General features: G+C 49.7%; 1 protein-coding gene across 4 annotated transcripts in view; it reads left to right on the forward strand.

The window, feature by feature from the left end:
- The first annotated feature begins 3,108 nt into the window (after positions 1-3,108).
- Positions 3,109-23,583, forward strand: part of WT1 (WT1 transcription factor) — a 48,067-nt gene continuing 27,592 nt past the window's right edge. For 2 of the 4 annotated variants that reach the window (XM_065944256.1, XM_065944258.1), the window contains exons 1-4: positions 3,109-3,954; positions 9,493-9,615; positions 10,013-10,115; positions 19,951-20,028. In XM_065944256.1, coding sequence (XP_065800328.1) covers positions 3,510-3,954; positions 9,493-9,615; positions 10,013-10,115; positions 19,951-20,028 — 749 coding nt within the window. In that variant the 5' untranslated portion in view covers positions 3,109-3,509. Of the gene's footprint in view, positions 3,955-9,492; positions 9,616-10,012; positions 10,116-19,950; positions 20,029-21,056; positions 21,108-23,583 lie in introns of all 4 variants that reach the window. The other 2 variants (XM_065944255.1, XM_065944254.1) reach the window with 2 other exon arrangements.

Below are 23,583 nucleotides of genomic sequence, written 5' to 3' on the forward strand. Positions count from 1 at the left end.
CATCGAGGACATAGGCCAACACTATCTTTTGTCTACTCCTGAAGACCCCTTGAGGTTGGGTACTAATAACTCATTATTCCATGTGACCACTAAGGAAACTGAGGCTGCCAGCGGCTACAGACCGCGTCTGTGGTCCTCCAGCTGCTGGTTACCTGGTGGGGAGCTGCGATCCCTTTCTCTGGCCACCCATCCCTTGCACTTAACCACTGCACGCCACAGCTGCCTCTCCGCCCTCTGCCTGGGCCTCAGTTTCCTTTTCTGCGGAACGAGGAGTTGAATTTCTAGCTCTGTCAATCGGTGGTTCAGACCACATCCTCTGCCAGAGGTCTCCTCGCTATCTGGGGGGTGGGAAGGTGAGTGAGAGAAAGGAGTAGCCAGGTCTCCGCAACCCCCAGATCCCTGGGACCTTGGGCGGGTCTCGAGCTGCCGGAGATGCCGCCGATCGCCCTACCTGCTGGGGCGGGCAGAGGTTGGACCTTCTTTCCGACCAGACTGTCTGCCCGGCTAAGGGCGCGGAGGCTAGCCGAGCGGGCGCGTCCGCCTGGGGAACCGCAGAGCGCCCGCCGAGAACGTTGTCTAGCGGAGGGAGACGTGGAGAGCTGAGGGCCGGATGGGCGCGTAGTTTGCGGGTTTCCCGGCGTTGGCTCCGGGGCGCCTGGGCTCAGGGCACGGACATGGGCGAGACCGAGGGACCTTCGAAGATCTCATCTCGGGGGAGGCTGCGGCTTCGGATGCACAGCACTTATTTCTCTGCGCTGTGGATTGCAGGGGACTCCTCCCACCGCTTCGGGCTACAAGGTCGGGGCGAGGGGGTACCCCAGAGTCGAAATGGGGATCGCATCACTGCTTTTCCCTCTCTCAAGAATTTTCAGGCAACAAGTAGAGCCCTAAATTTCCTAGCCCCCTCCCCTTCCTCTCACCCCACCCCCAGGCAAAAACTTTTTCCCCCCCTTAAAGTCAGAATTAAGCGCCCTTGCTCTCTCTAGGATTCAAAACCACAAAAGGTCACAGTCAAGCCACCCTCCTCCAAATACCCCCAACAAACTGCAAAGAAGGATAAAAAAGAAATAATCTCAAGCTTTCCCGTTTAGAGGTGGAAATCCCTGTCTTTTCCTAAATGGCTTGCTTTCCCTCACAGCGCTTGAGAAAAAACTACTTCGAAGTATAAATAAGAGTGAAGGGTGTGAGACAGGGGTTTGGGGCATCCTAGAGGGCAACTTGGCCTGAGAATTCTGAGAGGCCTTTCTCCATCAAAAAGACTAAAAGCCCATGTCCTCTGCCCAGCGATGGAGCCCCGCGCAGGCTTACAGATGCGGCGTGCGGGAGAGGAGTGTGGGCGAGAAGGAGCTGGCCTCGAGAGCCTTTTCACTTCTTTAAAAAGAAGAGAAAGAAAAAACTTTTGAGCGCACACTTCGAAAAGTCCGGCACCAAAGTCGCGCAGAGAGGTGTCCATCACTGCGAACGTGGTCCGGCCATCAAATGGGAGGCGCCTGTTCCCGACCTTTGCCCTCAGGGTTTCCTGCGCCTCCAGGACGAGCGACCTCCAGAGGGACATGTACTTAGCGTGTAGGTGCCGCACACGCTGCGGTTCCGCACCCAGAACTCCTGGCTTTTACTTAGTGCAAATTAATTAAAACCAAAGCTCCTTGTGAGTAAATCAAGGCTTTAAAAACGCCCAGCTTCTTTATAAAACTGCAACCACCTTGATTGTTCCTTCACATGGACTTGGCTGAAAATCTTCGGGCCCCATCCGCGGCCAGCCTCGTGTCAGAGGCCAGGCGGCACCCGGCCGCTTCCCGCCCGCGCTCCTGGCAGTCCCAGGCTGCGCCGTCGCCGCCGCCTCCTGGGCGTTTCCACGCGCCTCTGAAGCGCACTCCTATCCAGGTTCCCGGCGCTTCTAGCCTAGGGTCTCTTTTCCGATAGAAGCCGACTATTTTAGAAAAACCAACAAAACTACACAAAACCTCAAACACCTGTTCTGGGGCGCGGGACTCCCAAAGAATGACTAGGTAGAGCCAGGAACCTGATTTGGCTGCGCCAGGCGCTGGCAGCTCCCAACGGTAAGAACCCTGCCTTGGGCCGCTTGAGGTTCTCCTCCGTCCCCTTAACTTGGCTTGTGTCTCTTGGGCAGTCACCGCGCATCCAGAGTGGTAACTCCCGACTGGAATGAGCGGAGGCAGAGCTCAGCAGGAGCGGCTCCGGGAGCCAATCTCACCTCCAAGGACTTCGTATCCAAACCTTCCTCACCCCCTACCCTCCACCCTCGGCGCCAGGATTCTCCGACCGGAATCTGGGCATTTCCCTAAGGGTTTTCTTTCCTCCCAAACTAGCCGCCATTCTGTTTTGCCGGCTTCACCGTCGAAGAGTTAGATACTTCTCACTAGAAAGGGAGATGAGGTGTCGCTGGCACCGATTTCAGGTACGCGGAAACCGCCCTTCTCTGGGCGCAAACCTCACCATGTCACCAGTCAATGGAATTACGCTCCGTTTATTACAGTTGATGCAACCTCCAGGTCACCCACCTACGCCTGAGTCTGGCCTCTGGAATCCACAAAAAGCTACCCCACTCCCTAGTGACTCTGAGATCATGACCACCAGTCCAGTCTGACGGCTCTAGAAGCAAGAGCCGGACTCGCGGGCGCAAAGCAAGGAATCCGCCTTTTTGAAGTCCAGGAAAGTTCTCTGCAGCTTTTCCGAAGTTCCCGCCCTCGTGGAGCCCCCTGCCCCTCCCTCCAACCCGCCCTCCCCGATTTACAACCCCATCCCCACCCTCACCACACAGGGATGCAGGGGGGACATTCCCTGCTCACCTGGAGCGGCTCGCCAGTGCCCCGAGGCGCCCACACTCGCGAAGGCCGAGAAGGGGAGGTGGGGGGGAGGCCTGTGTCCCACAGGCCAGCGGAGAGCGCGTGGCGGTAGGAGAGGAGGGTGTCTCTGAGAGGGAGGCTCCCTCTGGCCCGCCCCCCACCCCCACTGCGAGGACGCCCCCAAGGAGTCGCGCGCCCTGCCTGGATCCGCTAGGGCTGCGGTGTGAATGGAGCCGCCGAGACTCCTGACTCCTCCTCCTCCCCCGCCGCCGGCCCCTCTTATTTGAGCTTTGAGAAGCTGGGGGCAGCCAGGCAGCTGGGGTAAGGAGTTCAAGGCAGCGCCCACACCCGGGGGCTCTCGCAACTCGACCGCCTATCCGCTCCCCCCTTCCCGTCCTCCCTCCCACTCATTCACTCACCCACCCACCCAGAACCCGGACGGCAGCCCAGGAGCCGGGGCCCCGCCGCCTCCTCGCCGCGATCCTGGACTTCCTCCTGCGGCAAGAGCCGGCGTCCACGTGTGCCCCGGAGCCGGCGTCTTCGCACACGCTCCCGCCCGCGCCTGGGTGCCTTCAGCAGCCCCAGCTGCCGGGGTTCCGGGGTCCGGAAAGCATCTGGGCCAAGTTAGGCGCGGCGGAGTCGAGCGCCGAGCGTCTGCAAAGCCGGAGGGGCCGCGGAGCGTCCGGGGTTGAGCCACAGCAGATGGGCTCCGACGTGCGGGACCTGAACGCGCTGCTGCCGGCCGTACCCTCGCTGGGCGGCGGCGGCGGTTGCGCCCTGCCCGTGAGCGGCGCGGCGCAGTGGGCGCCGGTGCTGGACTTTGCGCCCCCGGGCGCCTCGGCTTACGGGTCCTTGGGCGGTCCTGCGCCGCCGCCGGCTCCGCCGCCACCCCCACCGCCGCCGCCGCCTCACTCCTTCATCAAACAGGAGCCGAGCTGGGGAGGCGCGGAGCCGCACGAGGAGCAGTGCTTGAGCGCCTTCACCGTCCACTTCTCGGGCCAGTTTACCGGCACGGCTGGAGCTTGTCGCTACGGACCCTTCGGTCCTCCTCCGCCCAGCCAGGCGTCGTCCGGCCAGGCCAGGATGTTCCCCAACGCGCCCTACCTGCCCAGCTGCCTCGAGAGCCAGCCCGCTATTCGCAACCAGGGTAAGCGGGCTGGGGAGCGCCCCCTAGACGCGGGGCGGTGGCGGCTGGGTTGTGACCGCGCGCGGGCACTCCCCGGTCCTACCCCTTCCCTGACCACAGCTCTAACCCGGTCGTCTCCCCAAGGACTGTAAGGGTAGAGGAAGCCGCAGCTGGGGTAGACCAGAGGCCCAGGGAAAGGAGGAAGTCCATGGCGTGGGTTCCTGACATCCTCCAGGGCGGGGAACCGGGCCCTTCGCTTGAGCCGGGAGGTCATCTGGGGCCCTTGGACCCCAGGAAATTATCAGGCTACTCCTGATAAAAATGGGAACCGGGAACCGGTGCAATGCCTGGCTGTGCCTCGGGAAGAGGTTTTGTCGCCTAAGGCACCACCAAACGTCTGCAAGCATTGGCGTTTTAAGACCCTGGATTCAGAGTGGGACCAGCGCGTGGTGAGCAGCCCTTGCTGCGTCTACCCGCCAAAAATGCCAGGAGCTCCTCTGGCCCTAATAGAGGCACCATAAGTACCTTGGAGCCCTAGAATGAGTAAATGAATCAGCTGGAGACAAAATAGTGGCTTTCCTGGATCCATGTCCCCGTTTGCGTTTGGCTCCAGTGTATAGTAGTGTAGAAGTGGATAGCTCCTGGGGACCAGCTCAGGTGCGGCGGGCTCCAGGGGGGCAGAACCCCGTTTATCCGATTCCAAACTCTGCGCGACGGGGTCCTACCACAGGCGGTAAAATGAGGCCAGAGCGCCGGTTTCCTTCCAGTCCGCCTCAGGCGCCTCCTCGTCGTTGAACCCGGGTCGTAGCTGGAGAAAGATTTTTGCAAGACTTGAAAGTTAAAACAAAGAGAGGTTTATTTTCCGTTTTCGGTCCTCGTACAGCAAGGGACACAGCCGTGGTTTTCTCATCTTGAGCCGTCGTCCGCTTTTGCTCAGGGACCAAAGCAGAATCAATCACGCCGAACTTCTGCATTTTATTTTATTAGACTTCAGCGCTGTTGTGAACCTAAACCAATGGTGGTTGATTCAATGTTTTAGGAAATGCTTTAAAAACGCAGGGGCGGATGCTTTTCCTAGAGCAAACATTCGCTCGGGCCTAGGACTAGTCTGTTTCTGGAATGCGTGGGTTGGGAGCAGGAGAGTGCGTACTGTTTGCAGGAGGTGCTGGGGCGCCCAAGAAGCGCGGAAGAAGGGCGGTGTTCTTCCCGCCTTCGCGCGCAAGTTCTAAACGCGTGTCTTGATACGCGCGACCCCATTCACACCCAGCCGAGAGCACCTGGCCCGCCAGAAGCCCTGGCGAAATCGAAACCACCCTCCTCTCTTCTTTCGGGGAATCTGGGATCCATGTCCTGTGGAAAACCTCAAACCCACCCATGAGGTCCCTCCAGTCTAAATCTTTCATAAAGGAAAACTAGTGTTGGAACTCAAGGAGTATTGGAACAGTTCAGTGACGATTGCAGATTCTTGTTCTCTGATCGTTCCACCTCTAATTAGCACGTTGGTGTTACCATTGGTAAATCTCCAGATCTCAGTTTCTCTATCTTGTAAGAGAGCCCAGATGCCCAACCTGATGTCTGACTCTGGTTTGAAGTTCTATGCCACAGAAGTCCGCCCCCACCCGGGTTCTAAACACAGAAGGCCGCAGCCACCTAAACTTGGTTGGACCTAAAAGGGTAAGACTGGCAGGCAGGTGTGTGAGGTGAGCGAGTCTCTGGTAGTGTGCTATTTGAAGACACCTTAGAAACCATTTGATCTAAGTATCCCGTGTGCAAATACCTTTATCATTTTGAGTCCATCTAGGTTCTATAGGGTTTTTGGAACTAGGACTCTGTGGCTTTGGTTGGATCCTTGTGTTCAAACTTTTACAGGGTCATCTGATGCTCAGAATTCCATCAACTCAAGTCTCAGGGTTGAGACTGTGGGCTTCCTAGCCAGCCTACACTACACATAAGGGGAAAAATCTCAATTTCTCTCTAGAGGATAGGCCTGAGATGTCAAAGGGAAAAGGGACTTGGGAGCTGGGGACCACGACTAATAGGTAAAGGAAACCCCCCCCCCCCAACATCCTGGGAAATTACTCAGTAGAGAGGCCACAGACCCAGGCCACAGCCTGTAAGCTGGTTCCTGTCTTTAGGCTTAGGTTTTCTCTTGTGATAAAAACATAAGGGGTCACGCTTGCCCAGTCTCTGTGAGTCACTTGGCAGCTGGGAGCTGGGATGGGATGTCAGAAGCCACTCGTGGCTCAGCCCTGGTGTTGGCAACCAGATTGGGTCCTGAGATTTCAGATTTATTCTCTTGATTTCTGGGCTTCCTGCAGCTCCCCTAGGAATGTGGAGTCTTGGCGGGAGGCTTGAGTTGGGGAAAGCAAGGGCGAGAGTTCCTTCCCCACAGCCCATCAGCTGGCCAAGGCCAGTTCCAGGGGAGAGGAGTCAAGATTCTGGATCCCAGTGTCTAGGCAGGGCAACCTTCAATGGCTCAGGGGAGGAGACAATTGCTGGTACTCTTGCATCTCCCCACTCCCCCCACTCCAAGGTATCATACCTCTGTTGGTTTTTTTTTTTTTTTCCTCGGGTTTCTTAAATATTATACTCGGTATTCTAATCTTGCTTCTAAATACTCATTCAGGAAACATTTATTGAGCACTTATTCTGTGCCAGGCACTGGAAACTGAATGTTAAGAAAGAAATGTCTCAGCCTTTGCAAGACGCTCACAGCCTGATACTGGAGGAAATCTAGACTCTAAGAGATAAGGTGTCCAGGAGGTCTCTCTCTGGCAAAACTTGGGCTCAAACCCAGACCATTCTAGGCTTTTTCAACCTCCGTTTCTAGGGATCTTGGCCCCCCTGTTGAAATGGATTTCCTCTTCCCTGCTGGACGGCACCGAACCCACTGTAGTCTGTGTGTGACTGGTGGGGGATTTGTCAGGAGGGGGAGGACTTGCATTCCCAAACTAAGTGCGAAATTTGGAAAAGGAAAAGGAAGACTGCTTGAGAGTCTGAGCGATTTCCCCAGCCTCTCTGGCGCGCAGAAACCTATCCCTGGAGGATACCTGGTTATCACCCGGCCACCTAGTGTCACACCGGGACACCAGCACAGCCCTAGTGCCGAGGGCGCCCCCTTCGGGTCGCTTTGGAGAGGGTATTTCGTTGCGAGATAGCTTTCCCCGTACGCTGCCGCTGCCGCGGCTGCGGAGTCATCATTTTCAGGCCTTGGGACCACTTTCCTGATTGAGCCCGCTGTCCTCTCCACCCGTCAGCTCCCACGGGGGCCTGGCCCGGCCAGGCTGTTCCCGGACTCCTCCGCTGCGGCGGGCGGGGGAGAGAAGCGCAAAGCGGGTGTCGCTGCTCCACGCGGTCAAGGTTGCACTGCTTTGCCCGGCCGAGAGGAACCGTGGGAAAGGCGCTACCTTGGCCGCTGGAGCCTCTCCCTCTAAGGCCTGTAACAATACAAGGAATCTTTGAACACGCTGTCCCCTTTGGCCGGCAGCTGTCCCTCCCCCGGCCCCCGCCTCCGCGCTCTCCGCGCTCGGCTCAGTGCAAGGCCCCGGGGCCACGCGCTCTAATCAGTCCCGCATCCGATAAGCTTCTAATCTAAAGGGCCTTCTCCCCTCCTCTATGAGGGCGCTTTCACCGAGGTGCACCCCCTCTCCGGGGAGGGGGGCCTTGGGAGCCTCGCGGGGCGCGGAGTCGAGGCGATCCGCGCAGGAGCGGCCTCCCGTAACGGTGGCGGGGCCGCCTCCGGGGACAGCACGATGCCCCGGCCGCCGGCTCAGGAATGGAGAAGGCTCCGTCTAGAGATGACTTTTTTGTCGCTCCTGTTTCTCCTCTTTATTTAAAAAGCAGTTCTTTGAACATTCAGCCTTCCCCTTGCAAAACTGGGCGCTCCGAGCCAAATTTCGCTTGTCAGCGGATTGGTAGGCCTCAAACAGCGCGGCCTCCGTTCCCAGAAGGAAGTGCCTGGAAGCGCCAGCGTGCTCACCCTGACAGCTAGCGGGCCGGCGGTTATCTTTGCCTACTTAGCAGGCCAGAAATAGAGACCTCTGGGGTCATGCAAATTGCTAAAGCTGGTGGCTTCTTAAGTTGTCAACCTGTGGCGCCAATTGGTACGACAGACTTGTAAAATTCGTTTATTAAGACCTGCTCCAACCCTCCCTTCCACTCAAAACACACATCCCCCGAAGTGGACTGTAGAAGCTTGGTTTTTGTTTTTGTTTTTTTTTGGGGGGGGCGTTTAAAAGACGCGGGTATTACCTTTCACTGTTCAATCTAAGTCTTCAGGGACGTTTGTTGTAGAGCCATGATTATGCCTGGGGCAAGAGTTGGAGAAGGGGGGTTGTTTGACTCACCCCACTCCTAAGAATTGAGGAGGGGGGGTGGTTGGAGGCTCAGCTCAGTGCAAGAGGCGGGGCCTAGCGAGGGCGGGGTAGGGGGATGGGGTTCAGCCCAGTGACCCTGCAGGGAGCCGATGTGAGCTTCTGGACTAATATGATTCCTCACTTGACCAGGACCTCAGTTCAGAGACTACAGAGCCTGCGCACAGGAAGGGACTCGATCATTGGGTTCAGGACTCAGAACTGATCTTTATCTTAGCTGGAGGATGCTTTTTCCCCAGAGGTAGCTAGTTTTGCAGAAGCCAGTGGGGTAAATGTTTCAAGTACTTTGGTGACAGTAATCACAGAAGGAGTCTACGTTTTTTCAACCACCAACACGTGTTCCCCTCCCCACCCCCCCGCCCCGACCTTCGGAGAGCTGGGGAAGAATGCCGCGACATTGCCTTCGGTGTCCCGGTAGGGAAACTGAGGCATTGATCCCCGTGCGTACCATGTAGGGAAAGGGAGGTACACTCTCAGGCACACTCTGAAACAAACAGGTTTCCCGGCCTGGGACGCAAGGAAGTCGGCCCCTGCAGTGATGGTCACAGTCCGATCCGCAGGGCTGATCCGAGGAAGGACGGAGTAAGGCGCAGGGTCGAGGCCCGCGGGCCCAACTTGAAAGGCCCCTTCCTTTATTTCTCCTCACCAGCTTTCCCGAGGGCTTTGGGTGTCAGTGGTGTCGGGTCGCGCAGCCTCAGACAGATAACATTACTCAGTAATTACTCTCCCCCATTTAAAGCCCAGGCCGTTTAACTGGCCCCGAGTAATTAATGAAAGTTGGTGCGCGGGCCTCTGATTTACGGCTCCGAGTCAGCGCCGGGTCAGCCGAGCAGATCCATTTCGGTCGCCCGCCGCTGCCCCTGCGCGAGAACCGCGCTGTTTTGTTTTGGGGGGAGAACGACTTTCTCCGCCGAGCGGCTGAAAGCTTTCATACTGGCGAGGTTCGGTGCAGAAGCCGCGGACGCCGTGAAAGACGGGCGTAAATAAATTGGGAAACTCTGGGGAGGTCTGGGTGTTACTCGGGAAAGGGCGGGGAGCCTGTCCCGAGGTCACACTGGGCCCGGCTTCCCTGGGGGCTGATTGGCGCGGGATCCGAATGCGGGACTGGGCGCTGCTCTCCGGGTTTCTGGTTCACAGGGTCCCTGACTCCCCGCTGACGCTCTTTCTCTCTCGGCCTCGCCCGCAGGATACAGCACGGTAACCTTCGACGGGACACCCAGCTACGGGCACACGCCCTCGCACCACGCGGCGCAGTTCCCCAACCACTCCTTCAAGCACGAGGACCCCATGGGCCAGCAGGGCTCGCTGGGTAAGCCGGGGTGGGGGTGGGGGCCTTCTCCCCTTCGTCCATGCCACCCCTGCCTCCCCAGGAATTTCCAACCCACAGCAAATTGGGGAAGGGAGAAGAGGACAGCTAGAAGAATTTTAGAAATAGCCTAATCGCAAAAGAAAAGATTGTTTTCCCCCACCCCCAAGTATGTTAGCTCTACTCCGACGGGACTGCGAATGTCCAGAGGGTCTTTTCGGTGTTCTGTGCGGTGACTGCTTACAAGAAGGTAAAGGGAGCTTAGCTGGCTGTGATCTGGACGCCCGTCTCTCGGCACGGCCCGGGCATCCAGGCCCCCGTGCGCCCTGCACAGCCTGGGGGCCCAGCCCCGCCCGCGGCCCTCAGCGCGCGCTCACCCCGCTCTCCTGGCTCTCTGCAGGGGAGCAGCAGTACTCCGTGCCGCCGCCAGTCTACGGCTGCCACACGCCCACCGACAGCTGCACAGGCAGCCAGGCCCTGCTGCTGAGGACGCCCTACAGCAGGTAGGAAGGCGCTCCGCACCGGGTCTGCGTCCCCGCGACCCCGGAGGGGGTGCTCGAGCTGGCGGGCCCTGGAGTGTCCGCCGCCGGGCGGCCCCGCCTGCGAGCCCTGGAGGCCACGGGCGCCTCGAACCCACTGGGCTCCTTGAAGCAAATTAAAGCCCATCTCTTGGCTCCTTTCTGAAAGACGTAGGTTTCCCGGTCTCCCGGTGGCCTTACTTTGAATATCAATAAGGGCGGTTACTGTTTGCAGCTGAAGAGCGGACCTTTGAGGATTTTTTTTTTTTTTTTTTGGTAAGGGCTCTAAGAGGACTTCAGCCTCCTCGGGATCAAGGATTAAACACGGGGTCCACTTCCACCCAGTCACCCAGTTTGTCTCCCTTTCCCAGCCCCCTCCTCGCGCGCTGGACACACTCGCCAGCTTTCTCTGGGACCAGTTCGAGGGCGCGTACATTCGGGCCACCCCCTTCTCCCCACCCCAGTCCCCCAGAATCTCGGCTGCAGCAGCGCCCTGGGGGCGTCTTCCCCAGCGCCCCGCTGCCCCGGACTGGGTGCGGGATGGCAGGCCGGCGGCTGCGGTGCCCCCGGAGAGACAGCTCCAGTCCGCGCCCGCCCTTCTTCCTGTTCCCGGGAGGCGGAAAACCAGCTTCTCCCTCCAAGCTCTTTTCCTGCCCCTCGTGCCTCCTCGGCGCTTGCTCCACCCTCCACCTTCTCTTCCCCCAAATTTATTCTTCAACTTTGGGTGAACTTGGCCGGCATCCCGCGTCGCCGATAGGGTTGCCTAGTAACTACACCCGCTGGAGCCGGGAGGGAAGTGGCCGCTCGCGGCCTTTGGAGGCCGGGGATTGGGCGTGCATTACCTCATTTTCCACCCCTACCCCCGACCCGGTGCTGCGGGGATCCTGATACGGACTGCCCCAGACTCATCTCCATCTTCCCTCCCCTCCGTTGGAAGACCCGGGGCTGACGTCAAGGGAAGGAGGTAGTGAGGTAATGAAGGAAGGAAAAGCGCCTGCCCTGGGAGATTGGTGGAAGGAATGGCCGAGCCTGGGGGCCCTCCAGTCCCACAGGTGGAGGAGGGGAAGGGGTCTTCGTTTCCGAGCTCACAGCGGCTCATCCCAACCCCAAGGCCCCGGAGTGTTTAGGAAGCCGAGCCTAGGACACTGGTCTGATTCTCCCATCCTGGGGAGGGACAGAGTCCAGCCCACCTACTTCTCTAGGCCTGGAGTACACAGATTTCGGAAACCTTTCCTTTTGACTGGGGAAATCCGGCATATCTAATCTGATCTTGGATTCAAGATCACGTTTTGTTATTTTTTTTTTTCTTTCTTTATGCCCCACCTCCACTAGATTTTTTTTTAAGAGAGAGAGGGCAGGGAAAAAAAAAAAAAAAGGCATGCAGTTTGCCCAGGTTCAGGAAGATCTCCTGGAGAAGGGCATGGCAACCCACTCCACTATTCTTGCCTGGAGAATCCCAGGGACAGAGGAGTCTTGTGGCCTACAGTCCATTGGGTCGCAAAGAGTCAGGACACGACTGAGCTACTAACACTTGCCCAGGTAGAGATTGAATGATCACACTTTCTCACCCTCCTGTCTCCCTCCCTAGCTGGTAGAACCAGTTCTGTTCTTTGTACAGCAGGCCCAGGGATCTGCTCCTGGCAGCCATGGTTCAGCTCACTGGAATGGGTGCAGAATCTGAAATTTCTGTTGTGAAGCACCTCCCCAAGCAAAACTGAGATGGTGGGATCATTGCCATCTTTTGTGAGGAGCTGCTTCTGCCTGTTTCCAGATTGGCATTGCTCTTATTCTAGCCTTGGGGTGGGGCGGGCTTTGGAATGGTTCCTGGTGGGATGACCTTGGCCCAGTCCTTCCTCCTTGGCTCCTGGTTGATGCCTCACCCCACGCAGAGAGGAAGACGATGATACTGGAATGGGTGCTGTTTAAATGGGCTGGGATACCTCCTTGGAGGTTGAGGACTTGGGGGCTTTGGAGTCTGGTTCAGTAGTGACACAGCTACCCACATTTCTTACTCCCCCCTCTTCCAAACCTAAGTTCACGCTGTGGGTCTCTAAGAAGGGACTGAACAGCCTAGAAAGGAGTCAGGGATAAAGTGATCACAACCTCTGGCTTAACAGCAGTTCTCCAAACTGAGTCCTTGTGGTGGATTTTGACTTACGGCTGAATTTGTGGTTGCTATGAAAGTAGGAAAAGTCACTTGGATTGCATTTTATACGTAAAAATTTCACATTTTCTAATCCATCTTCTAACTGGCTGCTGTATAAAGCACTTTTGTCAGGTTCATCTTTCAGAGTTATTTGCTTATCCCTTTGTTCTTTCTGCATAATTGGAACTTCTTTGCTCACTTTTGTATGAATGTCATAAAAATATCATTTTCTCTTGTTATAGAAAAATTTCTTAAGTAATAACATCTCCTGAAAAAAAATTTGTGACCCCTGTAGGAAAAGCTTGCTCCCTTGAAGTTGGTGCTGCCTGAGTCTTTGAAGCTCCATTCACCCTAAATTCACAACATTTCTAATCACCTTTCAAAAATCAGATACTTCCCCTGCAGTAATGATGGATGTACAGGTGTAGGGATGTTTTAGGATATGTGCATCCTCATTACTACTATTGTGTCATTTCCTTCTTTCCTATTTCTAAAAAAGTTTGAAAGGTTATTTAAATGCTTTTGTGAATATAGTTTTTGAAAAACATAGGAAATACAACTAAACTTTAATCACTTAGATATTCAGTGGTTCTTCTGCTGGTCCCTGGCTCTGTTCCCTTTTCTGTCTAAAATTGGGACCTCCTGGGAAAGGCCTGCTTGTATTTTTTGAATTTGTATTTTGTTTGCCTTGTTGCACTTGCTAAGGCAGCCTGCCAGGACTCTTTGCCCTGCGCTTCCAAAGCTGCTTCTGTCTCCCCAGTCTTGGATTTAGTCTGGGGTTAGTGTATTTGGTATATACACTGACATTAAATAAGCACTGCACAATGTGAATTTGCTTTGAGAAAATTCTCAAAATTCTCTATTAGGAGAGAACTGTAAAGTGACTCCTCTCTTTCAGGTAACAGATCTGAGGAGGTACAGCTGTATACAGATGTGATGAGTAGTGAATAAAAAAATGACCCCAGTCTACTTATGGAAAGTGTTAAGAGATGGTTTTCTCCATCCTTCTCTGCCCCCCTCACCTCACATATTGCGGGTGGGCAGAGTTTATTCTGAAGGTCACTAAGGGTTCTGGAGCCAGATTTCAGCCCTTCTGGAACCCAGCAATCATAGCTGGGTGAAAGCTCGAGCCCTGATTACATAATCACTGGGCTTTATTGCTTATTTTATGCGGCGGCATAGTGTGCTACATGCTTCGCTCAACTGAGTCATTTAATTCTTCTGATTACCTTTGAGGTCGGTACTCCAGTCCCCATTCTGCTGAAGAAGAGATCGATTCAGAGACTCAAAGTAACTTGCTCAAGTTACCTAGCAATGAGAATCAGAACTTGGATTGGATTCTCAGTGTCTGTCTTTAAAGCCCAAAGGGATTCCAGGTCACTCACTGTCCTCCACCTGAAATAGTCCCCTTATATAGCATCTTTGTTAATAATTGATAAGAGCAAATGCTTACATAAGCTTATTACCTCCCGAAACCATTCTAAGCATTTAATCTTACATTTAATCTGTAATTAAATGTAAGACTTATATTTAGTCTGAGACTCTTTGAGATAGGCAGTAGGTTATCACCCCCATTTTGCAGGAGAGGAAACTGAGGCCCTTGGAGGTGAATTTGCTTGGTGAGACACAATATGGGACAGAACAGGTGTGAGGCTCTGGCATCCGTCCTCTCTCCCTGCCCCCGGCTGCCTGTTCTGATGCTTAAGGACCCTTTCCTTTCCAAAGGTGCTGTCAGCTCTAGGTCTTGCTCGAGGAAGGTCTTTATTCCTCACATCTGTGAAAGAAACCCCATTATCCTTTCGTTTTACCCACATTTTTCAATCAAAATCGCTCTGTGGATCAGAGGCAGTATTTTCATCAGTGAGTATTGTAAGAGCTAATTTGAGCTTTCACTCCAAGAAGTCTTTAACTTACAAAGCCTCCGTCTTTCAAACTCCAGACTCCTCCAGCTTTGCCTTTACCAGTAGTGAGAACTACTGAAGTTTTCAGTCCAGGCTCCTAAAGAAACAGGCTGAAAGGGCAGAGACCTTTCTCTTCATCCATCCAGACCCCGGCGGAGCAACAGTTTCCAGGCCACTCTGATCTATGCTTGCCCAGAGCAAGGCCTCAGGGAAGGGGGCACCTCCATGCTCTTATGAGGGGCAGAAGCAGTGAAGTCCAACCCCATGAAGCACAGTTTTCCCCTGATGTTGACCTACAACAGGCAGCTTGCAGGGCTTTCCCCACTCACTTCCCTTGCATCCTCTTCTACAAGTCCTTTCATTCCCGCTGCTTTCGGAGCCCCTTAAAGCCAGCAGTCCTTGACCATGCCCATTTCATGGGTTGATTCTCACAGCTACTTTGAAAAGGAGTTCTGGGCCTGAAAAATATTCCCACACGCACTAATCTTTTTAGACACGATAGTTTCCTTTTCATTTTGTTCTTTTACTAGATTTGCGTTTCCATTTTTAGTAACTGTGCTACCAATTTAAACGAGAATGCTTATTTCCTTTGTTCCCTTGTCAAGTAAAACTTCAAATGCAGAAGCAGTAGTTGCTGATTTGAATATTTTTGATTGAATGGTGATGATTCACCAGTGAGGAACAGATTGTCTTTTGTGTGAGAGAAGTTTCTAGCAGCTTATAGAGCTTCTGGGGAATTCAGTCAGTGGGAAGTACATGATCTGCCATTTAGGTTGGCCTTCAGTGTAGAATTAAATCAGAGAAGAGCTCTCACCTGAAGAAATAAAATCATAATTAATAATGTCTCTTTTTACATGTACGTCTACAAATACTTGATATGCTGTACAAGCTTCACTGAAGACAATACTTACTTCCCATATAGGTAGACATGAAGGCAGAAAGTCTGAAATGGTTTCCAGGGTGGTGGGCAGTGTTATCAAAGAAAGGCTTGATTTGAACTTGTCTCCAGGGAGCAGGAAAAACCTAATTTCAAATATTCCTGCAACTTTTGTGCTGATCAAGTGTTTATGAATAGAAGTTAAAGCCCCGGTGGGTTTTTCTTTGGTTCACTGGTGAGCAAGAGAGAAATGACAATACCAAGAGATTGACTGTAAAATGATTTTTCACCATGGCCTGCTGGGCAGAAATTATTGAACAGGCCGCCTCCATGGCGCCTCGGAGGAAAGAACGCAGGAAAAGGTCTTCGTGGAAATTTGGCTGCAGCCTCGGTGCATGGGCCTTGGTTATCAGGTAGAAGTGTGGGGCAGAGCTATTACAGAAAACTCTGGGAACATGAATTCTGAGCACAGATGCCACTTACATGTGCTTTTTTCTTACTGGGAATTTTTTTTTCACCCCGGGAAAGACTTTTCTTCAACCAAGATGCTGGTTTGCCAGCTGATAACCATCTGGCAGAGGGCTTCCTTGGTGGCTCAGTGGTAAAGAACCCGCCTGCAGGGTAGGAGATGTGAGTTTGATCCCTGGATCAGGAAGATCCCCTGGAAAAGGAAATGGCAACCCATTCCAGTACTCTTGCCTGGGAAATCCCATCGACAGAGGAGTCTGGTGGGCTGCAGCCCGAGGGGTCACAAAGAGTTGGACACGACTCAGTGACTAAACAACAACCACTATCTGGCAGAGGCGACTTCAGTCTTAATCAGTCTTTGGCAGTCCCAATCCAGTGGTAACAAGGATTTTTCTACCTCATTCTTCTGAATATACTTAAACACACTTAAAGATGAAAATGTACTTGAATTACACATGCATTTGAAGAGTGAGGGAGTTCTGGTCCAGATAACAGCAGAGAGCTTTTCTCTTCCTTTCTTTTTGTGCAGAGGTCGAGAACTCAGTAATCCTGCAGTCCAGGCCAAAACAAACTCTATATGATCTACTACTGATTTCCTTTTAAGTTCCCCTTCTTGCTACGACTGACTTCCTTTTATTTTACTCCAACTTGCATTAATCCCAGTTATAGAAGTTTCTTTCCTCTCTCCCTTGCTTCCAACTTCAAACATTTCTTACATAGGAAAACAGTGACTTTTTTTTTAAATTTCAAGATCTACTTAAAAGAAAATATAAAAGGCATCATGACTTTTGGAATATATTTTGGCAGCCGGCAATTTCAGAGTTCCTTTCTGAGCAGACAGAGTTAGATGGGGAGCTGAAATGCCTACGTGACCACTGCGGTCGCTGTGAGCCAAACCACCTGCTTATCTGGCCTCCTCTGGGAATGAGGTGGTCGACACCTACAGTGGTTATTTAGTAATTAGATGCTTTGTTTGCCAGGGGTCATGTGTTCCTTAACTGGTGCTGCCTCTTTCTGTGGGTTTTCATGATGAGAGCTGGGTGTTGACCGATCGCCTGCAGCGATCAGAGCTCGGGCCAGTATTTTTAGCTCAGATTCACATTTTGTTCTCTCCCAGCAGCAGCTATTGTCATTACTGTCATTGACTTCCAGCTGGAAGACGGTGCCAACCAAGCTGACTGACTGAGCCGCTGAGGTGCCCCGGCCAGCAGAAGGCAGGATGTGGTTAAAGTTGGGCTCTGATTCTATGGCCAGCCTCAGGAAATCTATTTGGTTTCTTGTCTTTTGTTTGGTTTTTGCTTGGTAATTTTCTGAAAGCCCTTCTCCTTTGGCCCTTTTCACCATCTCTCCTCTTACGAGGATTTGCAGACTGAACGATTATCAGGACTACTGAAATCCAGACGTGGGGGTCCTCCTGGGACCCTGGCACTCTATTCTCTTTCACCTCCAGACTCCTATCTGTATTATTATTGTATTGTTTTTACTGTTGTTTAAATAGCAGAGAAAGAACAAGGCTCAGAGTTCAAATAATGCCAAGAATCCATTAAAAGGGCAGGGCAGGGTGGAGCACCAGGGGTATCAGGCCGGTCAGCACTGGGCAAGTCTCTGAGCCTCATCCTCCTCTGATAAATGATGACCATAAGGCAGTCATAATTACGCCTGCCTCACAGAGTTGTTATGAGGAATATTGGTGATGTGTGAATGTACTGTACAAAATCTGATGGGTTAGAAAAAGTGAAATATGTTATCTGTGTAGTCTTGAAAGAGTTATTATTAGAGCTTCACAACATCCCTGTAAAGTTAGACCGACTGAGATTAAAATTCCCATTTAACAGATGAGAAAACTGAGGTGCAGAGACCTGAACTGATTTGCTCAGAGTCCTAAAACTTATAGAGGAACCCTGCTCAGTGGAAACATAATGCAAGTCATCTACTTAATTTTAAGTTTACCAGTAGCCACATTTAAAAAATTAGAAACAGAAAATTTTTTAAATATTCTATTTAACCCCAAGAGCCCAACTCTTATTTCAGCATGTGGCACTCTCCATATTTCAGGTTCTAAACAGCCATGTCTCACTAGTGGCTTCCTATTAAGCAATGCAGTAGAGAGGATTTTGAAGCCCCCACTAGGAAGATACATATATAAGGCATAGATTCTGTATTTAAGAAGGTTTGCTTTCTGGGGGCCAAGAAAATGTACTTAAAAAATTATTTTCTCTTTAGGAATCTGTTGGACTATTCTTTAAGTCTGTGAGAAAATTCCAGAATCATAAAGTTAGATATTTGGGACTCATTGACCCATATGTATAAACTCCTGTCACTCACCTTGCTTCTCAGACCTCTTGAAAACTACAATGTTGTTAGTCTTATGCAAGGATGAAATAATTTCAGAAAGATCGCAATTCCAGTAGGACCTAGGAAAATTGTCAGCTGGGGCTGAGTGATTTTAGTTGGTGAACAATTTTTAAAAAATCAGTGACAAAAGCAGAGAGCCGCCTGGGGAATACAATGCCTGTTGGCTGAGATTAATGGCAAGATTAATAAATGGATTGCTTGATGAAAAGGCACAGAAGAACAAAAACCAGTAGAGATTGTGGAGGAGGCCGCTTATTAATGAACTGTCAGCCCAGAGAAAGTTCAAGAAACTCTTCTGTGTTAAATACAGCAGGCTGGCACTTTTAATAAAAATTGGGGTCCTTCAGGAATTAATTACACAGGCCTTACAGCAAGAATTCATGGAATTGCGAAATGTAGTGGCACAGACCAGCACCGGCCGCTGCTGCGAACAGAGAAGCTGCCGGAGAAACTAATCTTTTTTTTTCATTGATATGTAGTATATTGTAGTAGCATAATAGCCAGTTGGACACGGGGATGAATGATGGGGTCCAGATAGGCGCTGACTAATGAAACTACACATACTTGGAGTTTGAAGTCACTTCACATTTCATATGTAAAATTCCCTCCTGGAATCTGATTTCCTCCTTATTCTGTGTACCCGCCACTAAAGACTTCCAAATAATTTTCAGAGTCATTCTATGAGAGGCAGATGGACTCTACCGTGATTTATCAAGCGATGTTGAGAGAGAGCACAAGGTTCATTTATTCCAAGGGATACATGCTGTTACTTCCCTCACCCCTCCATAGGTTCCCAGTTTGGCTGGCCTGACAAAACCTTCTCTTAATTAAACTTTGGTGTTGCCTCTGCCCGGTGGAGGAAGCAGCCCAAAGGAATGCGGTGACAAGGTGTAGATTGTCCAGAATTTGCGATTTGGTATCACACACATTAGATACTGAAAGCTTCTTACCTTCTTTCCCTTCTGCCATGGAGGTGGAATGGAAATGGTCTGTAATGTGTTTAGACCAAAGGTTCCCAGACAAAACCATTCATCTCTCGGGTCTCAAATTTCATAATTAACCATTTTCTTCAGGACTAAATGTATCCCTAATAGAACTTGGCTTTTTAGGAGATTTCTGGTGATCAGTTGTTATGTTAGTTTTCTAGGAAGGAGATGAAATTGAAATATGAAATTAATGAATTAGTAAAAATAAAGGCATGTAATAAAGATGTTGAGTTGTACCATGCAGGATACTTTTGAGAAGAGTGTTATTTTAGGAAATAAATGTGATAGCTCTTCTATAATGCATTTAGAGAAGTGTTTTAAGACATATGCAATAAACATGGTTTTAAAAGTTGTATGTGAAAAAAAGAGAATAATTTTTGATTGGTTTATATGGTGATACAGTTTTCCTTTGGGGTCTTAATGTAAATGATCAGCCATTGTTCTCGATTATATAATAAAGGTCTGGGTTGGGGCCTTTGAAAAAAAAACTTCCTTTGACTTATACCATGACCATAAAATTTATAGAGAATGATTCCTTGAGTTGTATCTAGAGTTTATCATCCTCTTTCTTCTGCTTGTCACATCCTTGAGTATTAGACCATCCATCACCCATCACTCTTTGACTTTTCAGGCCCTCATAATCCACATGATACTTATCCTTTTGATTAAAACAAGTTAATGGCCTTTTCACGAATAATTAATCTGCTGTCTTTCTACTTTCAGCTCCAGGCTTTTAACTTTAATGTTGAGCTATCCAGCCTGTGTTGCCTTTCAAAGTTTCACTCCCTTTAGCCTCTTCCCTTCAGAGGTTTAATACCTCTTTAGAAACTTCAGTGTTTGCTCTACTAAGGTTTTTAAAGGGCTTCCAAATTGTTCTCACATCCTTTCTGCTGTGAGGTGAATGACATGTGGAGATCAGTGGGATGAAATAAAAATAATTTTAGACTCATGTATTCTGTCCATTCTGGAAAATGGGGAAGCTTTCACTGTAAAGAAAAGTTAAAAGTCTATTGCTTTTTGGAAAAAAAAATTGCACATATATATGTTGTATAGTATGAATTTCTAACTCTGGACGTTTTCCTGACAGTGACAATTTATACCAGATGACCTCCCAACTTGAATGCATGACCTGGAATCAGATGAACTTAGGAGCCACATTGAAGGGGTAAGTTCTTCTCTACTGTTCCCCTTCAACTTGCACCTGTTTGAACCAAGGTCCTTATACTGTAGGAAGAGAGCACAGTTGTAGAATAGGCGTGGCTCTCTACAGAATTAGGATGCTTTCCTCCTTCTCCCAGTTGATCAGTTTTGTTCAGTATTAAATTTTTAGAAATATAGTTAGGGGATGTTTTTGTCTAGATTGAGGGGGTTGAGAATACTGGGAAAACTCCATATGGCCTTTCCTTATTGAATGTTTTAGAGTTCCTCAAAGTTGTGTCCATTCAACCTTGTTTAATATTTATGTTTTGCTTGTGATATCATCGAGGTTAATCATTACCTCATCCTCCCGAGAAATGCTTTGAGTTTACAAAGTCCAAGATCTAAACTCGTAGCTGAAGGTGATTTGGACCATCCAAAGTCAGATGTGGGCACACCTGGTTGCCTCAGGAGGCTTTTATCACATTTGATACACAACCAGAATACAGAGAACACAGCAGTCAAACATAGGTAGGGGCAATTCTCTGCACCTGGAAATGAAAAAAAGCAAGGTGGGACTTGCTTTAAACAGTAAAAGAAGTCATTTTTAGTTTTGAATCTGAGTGGATAGGCCGTCGGATATGACATTCATGAAGCCCTTGTGGTGTAACAGATACTCATCTGGGTCCCCTCATCCAATCTTCCCGATGGCATTATGATGCCTCCTAGGCACTGTTATCCTGTTTTTCAAAGAAGTTCGTCAAGCTCAGACATTTAAGTAATTTCCCAAGCTCACATCATACTGTGTGTGATAGAGCTGCGACTCCAAGTCCGCTTCTGATTCCAAAGCAAAGGCTCTTTCCAGTCCCCCCGTGGGGCCTTCTACTCCCCACCCCCACCATCGGCCCGAGTGGGATCAGGGACCCAGTTCAGCACTCTTGACCAGCCGGCCCCTCGAATCCGTGTATTTCGTGGCTTCTCATTGGATTGTGGGATCTGGGCGTGCTGGAGCCGGGCACGCTCCAGTCCCCATCCCCACCTCTTCTTTTCTTCTAGAGTTGCTGCTGGGAGCTCCAGCTCAGTGAAATGGACAGAAGGGCAGAGCAAGTGAGTGGACGATGCGTTGATGGCAAAGCAAACGGTGTAGGCCTTGTTGACTGGCAGCTGGGGTGATGCAGGAGTTAGGACTGATGACGGGTAATCAGGGCAGCAGCTGGTGCACAGGGATGGGAAGAAGCGATCCATTTTTTTTTTTCTCTCTCTCTGCCTCCTCTTATTTACTGTAGATATGTATGTGGGTAAAAATGGAGGTGGTGACATTTCTCATCAGCATACCCCTGGAAAACAATTTAAGAAATGATGCCTTAGGAACCCTGCTCATTTCCTGGCAAATGTTTCAAAAAATATTTAATTTGTGGTATTACACATATTTCTGTTACATCAGTCAAATCTTTCAGCCATACTTAACTTGCCTTTTCTCTATTTACCTTTAAATCTCTCAGGGAGAACTTAATTTTTACCCCAAATCTATGGTCAGACTTTCTGCAGAGACTTTTGAGAATTCCTAAACATCTGTGTTTTCCCCAGCCTTAACAGCCTGAACCCTGGGACATTTTTGTAACTGTTTCTTTTGATTTTGTTTTCTCTGCTTAAACACCAGAACCAGCCTCCCTCTTCTGGCCCTTCTTTTGTTGGTTCTGTGCTGTGTTTTGGATCATCCTTTGGTGATCAGCAAAGTTGTTTTTCATCTTCTAAAACTATTAGAGCCTTCTTTCCATACCTAGCCCCCAGTTTTTCAACTCTTTTAACCAAATCTCTACTTTCTTTCTCTAGACCCAAAGTATAAAAGCCTGCTGTTGATTGGGAATTTTTCTCTCCCCACTTCCATCCAAGGGTTGATGACAATTTCAGCATTGTATCTTTCCACCTACTTGCAACTTATGTTATCTTTCCTGGTCCCAGCCTTTCTTTCTGAATCCCTTACTTTTCTTTTCCCTTCTCCTCTCAGAATTCAGTAACTCTCCCCAAACTGCATGCCAAGAATAGAATATGATTGTGAAGTGAGGAGTATGTTTCAGTTTTTTTAAGTTCTTCATGATGGAATATAGGATTGGTTTGTTTACTTAATTACAAAAATTATGTATAAAGAATCTTGGCATATATTTTAATCTGGGTCTTTCCATTGGTGAGATAATCCTGGTATCTTTTAAGATCTTCAGCCACATGGTATTAATCACTTGCTAGGGAGTCAGAAGCTATAAGGATGTAGTGCTAAGTGTGAATAAATTTGTTTTGTTCAGTCCTGTATAAGAAACAAAAACTAGAAGAGTTTTCATTGATCTGGTGTTTACATTTTGGAAAAGGATTCTCGAAATTAAAACGTACTTCTTGAATACTTTATTCAGAGAGCTGTGTGAAAAGCATCAACTGACTCCCAGTAGATAGTCTTATTGAAGAGGACTGTAACTCTTTGGAGAACAAAAAGTTACAATTGTCTCGGTTGTTAATATCTTCTCTCACATTGGGTTTTTAATCTCTTTGGCACATACTGTAAGTCAGCTAAGTGTTTGCTTCTGTGTGGGAATTGAATATTTATCTAAAGGTGGATGTGAACCTTATTTGGCTAGATGTGAAGGGCTTTATGTACTTCTCTTTTGTTTTCACGACAATCCTGTAGTCACACACGTCTTTTCAGATGAGGGCTTGAGAGGTGATGCTGCCTAACCAAGTTCACTTAGCGAGTAAGTGTCAGAGCCATGTTGGAACCCACTTCTGTCTGACTGTAGGACCTGGGCTCTAGGTTAGAGTTTTTCTTAAACTTTTTAGACTGTGACCACAGTTAAAAATACCTTTACACTGAGACCGAATATACACAACACACACATACACACACATTTTCACAAAACAATACTACATGCTTTACTTACTGATGTTTTCTACTTTATTGCATATCATCTTAAAAAATGCTGGTTGTGATTTTACAACTTGATAATGTATCATGACCCACAAATTGCCTCTCTTTTAGCTCTAAAAATAGCAACTCCTTAGCTCTTTCCTTCAAGCCCATGAACAGCTGAGAACTGGATACAATTGAAATTAATATCCCAGTAGAAAGTGGATTTCCCCAGGGGGTGCATAATCTGAGTAGCTGTCTTTATTCTCTGTACCAAATTTGTTTTCCTTTGTCATGGTATGAAAAGGCTGTTCATGGAAAATTTGGGCAAAGATACTCTGTGAAGAAAGACAAAGAGAACTAACTGTATTTTTGCATTAATCCATAACTAGTGTCTGGACACTATCTGAAGTCAGTGGTGTGAAAAGTCATGGTGACATCGTAGATCTGTAACAGGAAAACTGGATGTCTGAGTCATGTTTTGGGGGGAAAAAGGATGTAATTTCTAAATAAGTCATAAAAGAAAGAAGCATCATTGCATTTGTATTAAAAGATTGTGTACCTGAGACTAATACCCACTAATTATTTGTTCACATCTTCTTTCCTTGAAAATCATACTTTTTAAAAAAAGAATAAGTTTGTTTCCTTGTGTCCCAAGCAAGTCCACAGAGACATCTTTCATTAGATGTT

The sequence above is a fragment of the Muntiacus reevesi genome, chromosome 9, assembly GCF_963930625.1.
Source record: "Muntiacus reevesi chromosome 9, mMunRee1.1, whole genome shotgun sequence".
NCBI lineage: Eukaryota > Metazoa > Chordata > Mammalia > Artiodactyla > Cervidae > Muntiacus > Muntiacus reevesi.